Below are 12,895 nucleotides of genomic sequence, written 5' to 3'. Positions count from 1 at the left end.
TTCCCCCATTCTGAATTCCCAAGTCAAAATCCACCATAATATCCGAGGCTCTGAAATTTGGGGATGGTGGTTGGTTTGGATCATCCCCAATAATTCTCTTGGGGTTATAGTACGCTCAGAGGCAGGCGTAGCACGTAAGTCTAAGTTGAACATAGAAAAGCCCTCATCTTTTTCAAGGGTCGGGATGCCCCTTGATTGGTATCGCATCATCAAGTGACTAGCATCTTGATGGATTAAATCCTCGTGTCTCCCACATATAGTAAATTTATGACCAATCCTACCACATCTTACGCAATATTTAAATAGATTTTCGTACCTTAGTTTAATCCAGATGACAGCATCATCATCTAGTTTTAAGAAGAAACCTGGTATAAGAGGCTCACCAAGGTTCAGCAGCACTTCAATCCTTAGATAATTGTTTCTGGGAACGAATTGAGGCTGAAAGTCGACTAGGAAAGGCATTCCTAGCAACTCTCCCACCGTCTCTGCCATGTGGGAATTGAGATATTCACAAGGGAGACCACAAATTCTCACCCAAAATTTGGCTTTCCTGAATCTGACCGTGTGTGGCACTTGGTTTGGCCACCATGGTGCGAAGACCATCAGTGCACCATCGAAACAAGCTTTTGTTTTTGCAAGTAGGTCACTTTTTTCTTCTTCATTGGTACACTTAAAAACATAAAGATCATTCATCTTAAACACATCAATGTAGCCCCTTGTTCTCCATCTTGTGTTTATGATGTCTCGAATGGAGGCAGACAGGTAGGGCTCAAAGTGCGATAATCCATGAGGTACCGATACACACAATTCTGCTAGAAAGCCCTGCTAGTGCAGCTGACCTATTAATGTTCCTAACATATATACTGCGCTCAAGCATTATGGGGGTATAAGCAACAAAGTGGAGTTACAGAAGTGAAAAGAGAAGTGATAAAAGAGCTGAGAAGAGGTGGAAAGGTTGTGATAATAGAAGTTCTATATAATAGCCACCATGACAAGGAGGCGCTTCGCATTTCTGCCTCGTTGATGGTGTAAAAAGCATGCAGATTAGCTTTGGTAAAAGAGAATTACCGCCGTAATCAATTGGTGATTTAGAAACCCAAAAAATTTAAAAAGAGACCAAATCTGTTTAATTTGAGCTGTTGTTATGAGGAAATGAGATAGTTGAAAGAAGAAACCAAGTAACGACAATAAGCAAGAGTAACACAAGAGAGTATAATGAACTATGTCGTTAACAAGGGAATGATTGTTTGATCTAAAGCAATTGGCCTTTCTGAGAGACACCAGTTAGTAGTGCCAGATGGCAACCCAGGGTAAAGGCACAGAGCGGCAAAAAACCCTCAAGCACAATTTACCCAAAAATATAATGATGATTACGGGGTGGGAATCTAGGAGGGTAGGAAAAGCAAACCACCGTGACAAAAACACCCTTTGAGGGTAGCTCTATTTCTAGAGTGAGAAGCTCTCTATTTCTAGAGAGAGAGTAATTTATCCGTATTTAAAATATGTAACACAAAAATATATAGCAATTTTAAAACCATAACATGTGTTTACTTTGAAGAAATTTATGTGGTAGATAAGGATTCTTGTAACAAATAAAACAAACTACTATGAACTATAAAAGTTAGATTATTGCATATTTTATAATGAATTTTGAAAATTTCAATAATATTTTATTAAATTATAAAACCACCAATATATTTCACTTTAATTTATGACCCGGAACATCGCCCAAACCTAAAACTAGTTGGTTATTAAATGTGTATAAGAATGGTTATATGTAAGGTGAAAGATAGAAAAATTAATAAAATAAGTGATAACCACAATGGATGTGAACAGTCATTGTGTTTGCTCTTAAAGATCCTTGGTTTCTTCTTCCTAAAATTGGTGTTATGGTTTATTCCCATAAACACCAACACTTATTATGGGAATTACTGAGATATTTTATATAAAGAACAATAACACACACATACATAAAGATAGATGTGATTAATTGATGCAATAAGAGCTTTTTACAAAGCGTTTTTTCAAGCATCTTTCATGGATTCATTACATTGAAATAGAGAAGAATATACACCACAACCCCTTGAAAAATTAACATTTTGAACAAAGTAGTACATGCTCTGCCTTTTTCTCTACATTTTATCCACATTATTCTATGGACCAATCCACCCATGACTTGAAAAAAGCAAGATAACCATCTTCTTTTGCTCGTGAAAAAGTAATCCATATTGAGTACCACCAAAGATTGGTGAGGGGGAAATAAAGCTCTAGATAAGCCTCCACTATCAACGCCACGAAATCAACCAACTACTACTCTTATCAGCCCCAGAAGGTCCCTACTACCATATCCACTGTTGTCACGAACTCGTATTCAGGCTCTAAATTAAACTCATCACTTATCAACCGTTGTTTAAGCAAAGTTTTGGGTTCACCTATCCCAAATTCTACTAAGTTAAAATGAGAGACTCCAACAAGAAATCGGATCGAAAAGGTATAGTACTGAGATGAGTGCTTCGATGTGCATTACAGGGAGACACTGAGGGGGGTTTTCGACCTTTTATATTTTTGCTAATTTAGGTGTTCTCGACGGACAGACAAAATTAGATACATTTTTTTTAACAGAAAACCAAGAAAAGAAAGAGAGAAACCACAAGAAAAATGGGAGAACTCTTGAGTCAGTTTCCTTTACAGTGGGTTAAAGGAGAAGATTTTTGTTAAGAGATCAATGAAGGATTGAAACACGTTTCAGCCACGCCTAATCCCGGTGAAATAGTTAAAGTCATGGTGTTGAACTCTAAGTTGTTTAAGCCAAGAATCAGCAACACTCAAGAGTGACACAACTCGATCCTGGTCCCGACCGCCCCTCCCCGAAACCCACACGCTGCCTTGCATTTTGTAAGTGGCAAGACCAAAAGCTGGGAGAGGGATGCCTTCTCCTTCCTTTCTCTTCCTTATCCATTCTGGGGCCTCCATGTCGTCGTTGTGGTCCATATCTAGTTTCATGACAGCAACATATTCGGTAAGAAACACGTTGGAATTGAGAAATTATCTAGACTGCTTGACATTAATGTTAATATCACAAAACCGTACAAATTTATAGTCCAAACTGTACAATGTATACAAAATTTGTCATCGTTTCTTACTTTCTTCTTTATCCTAACTGAAATGATGGCAGGAAATGGACTTGGTTAGAGATAATATAAGTAATACTATCTCCATTTATTTTAGTTGACACCTTTTTATTATCACGCTTGTCAACACATGTTTTAACGATTAATATTTGTAACTATCAACATTATAAAATTATAAAAAATGTATATTAATAAAATATATATCAAGTCGATTCAAACAAGATCTTGCATGACTATATTTTATCGTATTTATAAATAACAAAAGCGAGTCAAAGCATAATATGTAAATATTATAAAAGTCAAACGGTGTCAACTAAAAAAAATAGAGGTAATATATTACATATTTAATTCAAATAATTGAGACTAGAGTAACAACGTGAAACAATTGGACCTAGCACGATGTGAGTCAATCCAATACTATATCTAAAAAAAACCCAATAATTTAGCATGATTTAAGTCCAAAATAATCGGATCAACCCGGTCCCAATCCAAACTCCACCGAGAACACAGATTAACACCTCGATGAGAAAATAAACAACCAATTTTAAGGGTGCATTTTCAAACATGGCAATCAGTACTCCATAATAAAAATAAATTAAGATTTGACAATAACAAATCAACTCAAGTGATTTGACAGAATACCTTGAAACGAGGATGAAAGGGTGTGGTAAGTCAAGAAGCATGTAGACAAATCCTTTACAGTTTTCCCCATTGGAATGTGATATATTGGATACCTGCACCAATGTTGACAAAATCACAATATCACATTGGTTAGCATCACTACACTAATTGCGTTGAAAAATGATTTTCCACGCTGAAAATTACTTCTTCCTGTTAATCTTGTATAATATTAGGCAAAAGCTAATGAATGTTCCGAGGACGTTGGATAAGCTAGCTAAAAGTAGAAGGATAAATTAAAAATTAACATTAATTATACCGATCAACGCGTGATTTTGTCATATTTTCCTTAATTAATATCATTTTAGATAACATTTTAAATGCTTATCCAACGCCCCGCGGCGTTCGTTAGCAAAATCCATAATATTATGATGTAATTATTGTATGACTTTTTAAGTCGAGATTTGAGCCATAATATTCTATCCTTCTTATAATATAACTAGCCTTCTGGCCCGTTTCATGCACGGGTTATTACTTAGAATATTTTCCTTGTAATGTGTTGCTTATTTGTGCTATATATGAATCGGCATTGTTTTATTGTACTTTATATGTTTATATAATGCGGACTAATTAGCTCAACTTTTTTTTTTTTACTATTACTTTATTTTAAGTTTAGGAGATGAAAGACCGTGTCAAAAAAAAGTTTAGGAGGTGAAAGATTACGACTTTATTTTGGTGTAGTTGAAACACTTCATTTCCTTACTTAAATTTGCAAGTTACAGAATCCATAAAGACATAAACTTTATTTTTTGATAAAGAAGGTTGAGTGATTTGTGATGACATGTGGCATATGAGTGATTTGTGGTGACATGTGACATATGAGTAATGTGTGGTTTGTGTTTTTAAATACTAAGTATAGATATAGATATAGATTATTATACTTTCTTTTAATTAACTTCTTAAATCAAAAGTTAAATTATAATACTCCATTTGTTCTATAATACTCTCTCTGTTTTTAAATATTTGCTCTACTTTTCTTTTTCAACCGTTTTAAAATACTTACTTCATTTCCTTATTTGGAAAGCTTTTACAATATTTAACTAATTTCTCTCACCTAGTGGACCCACCACATATTTTCTCTCGGTCTCTCTTCCAATCCTCTCCACTACTTTTGCTCTTTATAATTTTTTATTCTTCCACTTACCCTACTACCTCCATATATTATTATTTTCTCTCATTTCTCCTAAAAACTCTGTGCATAAAGAAATGGAGCAAATATTTAAAAACGGAGGGAGTAATATAATACTCCGTATAATACTTCATATTTTCCAATTTAAATGTGATAAATGTTAGGTATTCCACTACTTCTATGCTTTTTTTTTTTTTTTTTTTTTTTTTTGCCCACTACTTCTATGTTTTTTTGTTTTTTTATTTTTTGAAAGAAACTACTTCTATGTTTTAAATCTAGTGTAATTCATCATTCATTTTTTGGAGTAAGTATTACCCACTACCAGGTAGGGACTAGTACTTGTCCATACCACAATATAAGATTATTTTCTAACTAAAATTTTAATGTAAATTGAATGAAAAAGGAAAGAGTGGGTAAAAAAGAAACATAACCCCCAAAAATCGAGGAGTGAGGGTGAGGCTATGGAGTATTCTTCTCTGCCGGAGTATACTTATCAACCGAGGTTACATTACTCTTCAAGTCTTCATCCACAGAGTAGCAAATTATGTGGTTGATTAAAATACAAAAGATTACTCTTCAAGTCTTCATCCACAGAGTAGCAAATTATGTGGTTGATTAAAATACAAAAGGTTATGTGGATTTTAATTGATGAAAGGTAGTATAGTCGGACGCCGGCGAAGGATTTTCAAGGTCTTTAAACATTTGTTACTTTAATCACGAGATCGACGATGAATTTTTCACCGGAGTGCAAATTTACTACTTCAACCATGAAAAACGGCGAGTTCTTTGCTAGGTACTGTTGAAATTCGGAAAATTTGGATGTGAGAAAGTTGAAGTCGACGACATTAATTGTTTGTCGGTGCTCAGTTATTATTAACGTATATACTGTTATTTTTCATTTGTATACTGTTATTTTTATTTGTATGTTGTTATCTAATGGTTTCATACTGTTATTGTACTCTGTACTTGATGAAGACGAAAACGAAAAGATGATGGTGATGGTGATTTTCTCTCTCCTCTCACTCAAAGGTTTTTGAATTGGTTTTCCGGTGAAAATTTCGCCAAATTAAAAACTTTACGACCACCATCACCAACACCTTTCCGATGAGAATATTAAAAAAAATAAAACAAAGGTTTTCCGGTGAGCATTCTAATGGAAAAAGAGGAGAGAGGGGAAAAGAGGAAAGAGAGTTTTTTTTACCGCTTAGTAACAAATGAGTTACTGTCTAAGAATTTACATGAAATTTCAATTTTCCCCCTAGGTATGGACCAAGGGAGCCCATACCTGGTAGTGGTCTATCACTACTCCATTTTTTGGACAAAAGTATCCTTACTTTTTACTTAGTTTACCAAAAATACTCTTTTTGTACAAAAAAAAGTTAAAAAACTACTATCTTATCCGTTCAGTGTTTTTATTATAGTATATTATCTCTATCTTATACAATTTTTTTTTTATTGTCTGTTTTGTTTGTTTGTTCCCTTTGTCTATCTTATACTTAAAACCACCTTATTTGTACACACCCACTCAGTCGCCAACTTTTAAAAAATTTGTGTAAATGTGCCTAAAAGAATATGTCAACTTAAAAAACAAAGGGCATAATATTTCGTGATATAATGAAGAATGTATTTACCAGGCAACAGCCATCCAACTAGCGGGAGAGAGATCAACGCTCTTTAATGACATTAATCCAGGGTATCTCCGAGCTAATTCACTAATCTGAACAACCAAAAATAGACAAAATTGTGAGCATAAAAGAATGAATATTCTTTGTTCACTAGAGCTAAAAATTGTGAAACATTCAACAAACTTTGTTTGCACATTCATGTGTCACAATCAAAATACAAAAAATTTAACCTTTTATGCACAAGAGATGTAACAAAATTCTTTTACTTTTTCCAGCAAAAGTATATAAAAAAAGAAAATGTAAATGGACTTGAAGATGATAGCATTATACAAGATTGTCAAATATGGTCACTAGTAACACTAAGCCAATAAGTGGTTATTACAATTACAATTTGACACCAATAACACGCACGCTTGATATAATGCCATACCATAATCACCCACTAAGCTACAAAGTCTAAAATACTTGGGGCAACAAAAGAAAATATCAATATGGTCACTAGTAACAGGTGTATACATGAGAATTTTTCTATATCTTAACTAGAGCTGTCAGTTTCTGACCCACCCGACTGTTTCGAACCGATCCGAAAAGGAACTGAACTGTTTAAAATCCGTTTTTTGGAAACCAAAAACTGACCCGACCCAATTTTTTCCAACCCGAAACCGAACTGAACCAAATTTGTGCAAACCGTTACTAACCCAACCCGTTATCAAGCCAAACTGTTACAACCCGAAACTGAAAGCAACCCAAACCGATTACGTTTAAACCCGATAGTAACCCGACCCGTTTTAAACCGAAAACCGTTAAAGCCCGATAAAAATCCGATAAACCTAAATCTTTCCAATCCGTAACCTGTTGTGACCGAACCAGTTATAATCCGTAACCCGTTGTGACCGAACCGTTTATGACCCATAACCCGTTGTGACCAAACCGTTTAGAACCCGTAACCCGTTATGACTGAGTCATTTACAACCTGTTACCCAATATCTTTATGATCTAATCTGTTTCAACCCACTACTCGATAAACCCAACTTATTTATGACTTGACTTGATTATAACATGACTCGTTCCTACCCGTTATCTGACTAATTCGACTCGATAATCATCCGACTCAATTTGAACCCGATATGATTTGATTAGAAACCCGCTTCAAATTGGGTAAACTCGTTTTCAAACCAACCAAGTTCAATTTAAACCGATTATAACCTGAAACAATAATGATTGGACCCAATTTCACTCGATCTGTTTTGAACCGAAACCCATTTTCGAACCGACACAGTTAAACCCAAACTAATTATGACCCGAACCAATTACAACCCGTCTTGATTAAGACTCGAACTGTTTTTAACCGAAACCCACATTAAACTGGCTAAACCCGTTTTCAAATCGACCCGGTTCAACCCAAATTGATTATAACCCGAACCGACTAGAACCCGACCCGTTAAGGACCCGATCCGAATAGAAACTGCAATTTAAAAAACAAACCGAACTGACCCGATAATTTTCAAAACCAACCCAAACCGACCCGCTTATTATTTCAACCCGTTATAACCCGAAACTGATAAACCCAACCCAAACCCGAACTGTTTAACCGAATTGACACCTTTAATCTTAACCTTTGTCAAGAATTTATCTATCGATATATACAACATGTTTTCTCTGTGGTTGGCCACACCATGTGACCAACTGATACACATCAAAAATTGATTAGATATCTCTTAACCGATTGAGTAACCCCCGATCAGGTAATTGCTGACCGATCAAGTAACTTCTGATCGACCGAATAGCCTCAGACCGACCAAAGAACCCCTAAATAAGTAATCTCGGCCATACGATGTAATCAGCCACATATGAAAATTTCTGACATGATACAAAGTATGGAAAAGTGTCTATAACTACCCCATCGGGGCCTACCCCCCAACCTAATACAAATATAATCAAGAGAAATAATCAGAAACAACACATGTTATTTTATCATTATAATATTTTACGCTGTAAATCTTTAAACGTTAAAACGTTATAACCATATTCTATATTATTTAAAGATTAAACTTTCTGGTTTGAAATATCTTATTTGGCAAATGTCAAATTATAATATTGTTGATTTTATCTTGATCAAATTTTATTCATTATATTTCATTCTAAAAGTAAAATACATCAGTTCATTTAAATGGCTAATATTGCCTTACATATCTTATAAGAAAATGGTAGTATTATTACTCGTATCATCGTATGATTCTAGTATATTATATTCCATAATAGTTCAATATGTTTTCTAGTATATTATGGAATGTATCTACACGGTAATAATAAATAGAATCACTTATGAATGTAATGTTCTTAAAACATGAGATAATAAGTTTAAACTTTTTGAATCTCTCAATATATTTTCACTGGGTGCAAACTTGCAAATAGAAACTTAGTTGCAGTGAACATTGGGAAGACATAAAGTTGGCAAAATAAAAGGGGAAGAATATTAGCCATTCCGTAACCATTCACAAATATAATCCATTGAATACTCTTAAGCTACCTAAAGTTTACCCCATTATTCTGTTTGTAAGTCCCTAAGAAGTATCTTCTTACCATAGTGTCTATGAAGAATCAAAAGTTACGAAAATAACTTTAAGTCCCACCACTTAATATTCTTATCCATTCAATCCATAGTTGAATTAAATAATTAGAGACAATGAAAGCAACAAATTATTCTGTACTCATAATAGACTAACTAGTCGTTAAGATCAACTACAAAGAAGAATAGCTTAAACTCAATGTGACATTCTTTGCTATATCCATCACAACAATTTACTTATTTATTTATTTTTTTTTTTTTTGAAATAGATAATTAAATTAAATTTTATAACAAGCTCAACCCCATCCTTCCCTAAAAACAATACCAAAGTCATTAACCGATATTTCGTTAAAGGCTACACATACAATTGTTGTATGTGGTCCCTACAACTTTATTTTGACATGTTTTTATTGGTTATTATAATGGGCCCACGTTCCATTATAATTCAATTTATATTTTACTCTTAATTTTCTCTTTTTTTGATTATGTGTCAAATTTCTAATGGTGTTGTATGTAAGGAAAATATATAATTGTATTTGTATCAGCTTTGATATTTCCTACTTGATGACTCGGGCCCCACCTCCTCTCCATTCTTTGAAATTATCACTCATTAAGACGTGACGAGTGTTATAAATACAAAATCCAACTTAGTCAAAATGAAAAAAACTATACGGAGTACTCCCTCCGTTTCCGAAAGAACGAGTCATTTGGATTGATTTCGCGGGTATTAAGAAAGTTAAATAAAAAGAAATAAAATTATATTGAAAAGATAAATTTACATGAGGTTTGTAAAAAAACATAGAGAGAGAAAGTAATAAAAGTACATAGGAAAACAAAATTTTATATGAAGAAGCTAATTTTGCATAAATATTATTGCAAATTTGTGGAGATTTTAATGCAAATGGGTTTTTTTTTTTTGGACTAAAATTAGGCCAAATGGGTCGTTCTTTCGGGAACGGAGGTAATACAAGATAAGAATAAAAAACAATGGATATTATAAATTTCTCATTGAGTCAACATTTTTAAATTTGAGCTTTTTTTTAATATAAAACAATTTTCAACAAACAACTATTTGTTTTAGGCCATTAATAATCATAATACAAGATGACGAATAAATGGCACTGCCTGGCAAATTATATTGGATTGGTTAAAACTCTTAACGGTGAGTCAGTAACACCCAAGTATGCACATAAAATATTCGCGAGTAGAATGTAAGATAATGTAGCATAAACCTATAAAAACTTTTTAAATTTCAATCAAATTTGTTAAGGAGTAAATTTTATTATTCTTATGTTAAAAAGTGTAACTATTAAGTAAGTTGAAGGTTATTTTTAATTTTGTTTATTTGATAATTAATTAAGTAATAAAAAATATCTTTTAAGTGTATTTTGCGCTAAAGTGTATATAATAATTTCTTGTTAAAGGGGAATTTGTTGAACAGAGGCAAGTGATTCGAAAGACGAGAAGAGTTACCTTGTCCATAAGAGGAACTCTACCATACGGAGTTGATCTCTCAAAGTATTGACAATAAAGGTAACCCAACCTATCATTCAATTGCCATAAGTTCTCTTGTTCAAACCCACCTTCTTCGGATGAACATCCATCCCATCTCGACAATTCACTTTCATCACTACACGACTCGCTATACGAATCCCTCGTTTCGCCGTCGGCCGAATCCGTATCCTCCCTATAACAACAACAATCCATTGGTTTAATCATAGCCAAGTAACCTTATTATTATTAATCAAAAAATATTTTCAAGAAATAATCCAATAAAAAAATCAATTGACATTTCAAAAAAAAAAAAAAAATCAATTGACTTATAAAACCTACCTGAAAATAGGTGGGGAAGGAGTGCTGGTAAAGATTTGGATTGCAGAGAGATAAGGAACATAGTATTGTACAAGAGTTTCACCCGAATCAAGAACAATGGGAACACCCGCACCATAAGCACTCCATTCATCGTAACAGTTCCAAAGATCACTTAACCTGAAATATTCCACATTTTCTCTTTCCCACGGATGCCATAACCTATTCAAGTTCCTCATCTCTGACTGCAAACAAACAACATGCACACAGGATATAAATTATATCATTAAAATTGATTTTGAACCCAATTATAAAAGATAGATGCGATCCCTGCAAAATTCAATCATTACAAAAATTACAAAATGAACCTTGGGGAGGAATTGGGAAGGAACAACAGGGGTAGTGCAATGGAGGAAGCAATCGAGGTTGGAATGCATTGATCCTGATTCTACAACAACCATGATTGACTGATTAATATTGATTTAAAAGGAGAAAATTAATCTAGGGTAGGGAGAAAGGGAGCTGTCTCCCTAAACTCTTAGAAAAAAAGGAAAAATAGAATGTAATAATGGAAAAAAGAAAACAGAGGAGAAAAAAAAGGGAAGAGAGATTGTCGGAGGATACTTCTTTCCTTAGGATAGATAGAGAGAGAAGGAAGATGTAAACGGGGTTAGAATTTTTTTTTTTTTTTTTGAAAGTATTTGACGGTTTAGAAAGCGGAAATATTACTCTTTATAACGGAGTACAGTTTTTTTTTTTTTTTTTTTTTTTTTTTTTTTCTCGGAGAATTTCTAATGTTTTTTCTTTATCTTACTTTAAAAAAGTAAATAATACTCCGTTATATTAATATATTACAGAGTATTAAAGACCCCAAAAATTAATTGTTGACACAAAGAGGAGTTGTATTAAAACAGCGAGAACTTGCTTATTATTTCCACGAAAATTCGGGGAGACCAAAGCAGAAGAAGTAAAATATAGGGAATTGAAAATCTTTAAGCTAACTCAAAGTAAACCATCTTCTGTTTCGTAATGTGTTGATCAATTTCTGCGAGTTTATAAAGGAAAGTCATACAATATTTACATGATATTCAATATTCTCCGCAATCAAATATTGTTTTATATGAGATGAAAATTGAATTGGGAAATTATGTCGATCGAATATAGTTAAAAGGATGACAGGAGGACCAAGAACACGTAAAATTTACGCAAAAATAAAAAGAAAAAAGAATTGAACAGAAAATCCAGGTTTTCAGAGCCCTTTAACAAATTGATGATGGAAACAAGAGAGAGAAGGAAGGAAAAGTACGGATATGATGATCAAATTCAATAAGGGAAAGGGGTGGTTTATAAATTGAAAATGAAAGTTGGTTATTTATTATTTTATTTGCTAGAAAGATAGTAGAATAAGTCATCCAATATGATTAAATAAAGATATCAAGTAACAGAGGAGTAGATTTATGTCATTAATTATTTTATCTGTCTTACTTCAAAGATTTTATGCAAATCATATCATATACTTCCTCCGTTTTCTTTTACTTGCAACACTTCCCTAAAAAGGAAATGTCACAATACTTGCAACACACTATAAAAGGAAAGTTACTTTAGGGAAAAACTATATCATTTCCCTTATTTAAAGCACACGGCTCATTAAATTACACTCCTAACAACCACTCATCCTATTTTAAAGTTTATTATATCACGTAAACTCCACCTTTCTTAATTACCGCGCTAAAGGGTGTGTTGCATCTAAAAGAAAACGGAGGAAGTAACTAATATATAAAGATAAACTTTTAGTCAGGTCACGAAACAACGACATTTGGCGTTCTAACTTTTTGTCTAATGTTGCGTATAAATTTAACAAAAACTTTTGCATGCCCCGGTTTACAATAATTTTATTGTACATCGAAATTTTTTTGAAAAATTATCCTTTTTTCTTATAAAGTGACCCCTTTTT

General features: G+C 33.3%; 1 protein-coding gene across 1 annotated transcript; it reads right to left on the bottom strand.

The window, feature by feature from the left end:
• Window positions 1-1,967: 1,967 nt before the first annotated feature.
• On the bottom strand, window positions 1,968-12,334 carry LOC145558506 (uncharacterized). The gene is made up of 6 exons (XM_081619775.1): window positions 11,310-12,334; window positions 10,966-11,186; window positions 10,606-10,819; window positions 6,570-6,655; window positions 3,774-3,865; window positions 1,968-2,993 (listed from the first exon to the last, which is right to left on the bottom strand). The coding sequence occupies exons 1-6, from the start codon at window positions 11,400-11,402 to the stop codon at window positions 2,746-2,748; spliced, it is 954 nt and encodes a 317-aa protein (XP_081475901.1). The 5' UTR covers window positions 11,403-12,334; the 3' UTR covers window positions 1,968-2,745.
• Window positions 12,335-12,895: the final 561 nt, after the last annotated feature.

The sequence above is a fragment of the Chenopodium album genome, chromosome 9, assembly GCF_948465745.1.
Source record: "Chenopodium album chromosome 9, dcCheAlbu1.1, whole genome shotgun sequence".
In the NCBI taxonomy this organism is placed as follows: Eukaryota; Viridiplantae; Streptophyta; class Magnoliopsida; order Caryophyllales; family Amaranthaceae; genus Chenopodium; species Chenopodium album.
The sequence above is the reverse complement of the archived record's forward strand: the minus strand, read 5'-3'. Positions and strand labels throughout refer to the sequence as shown.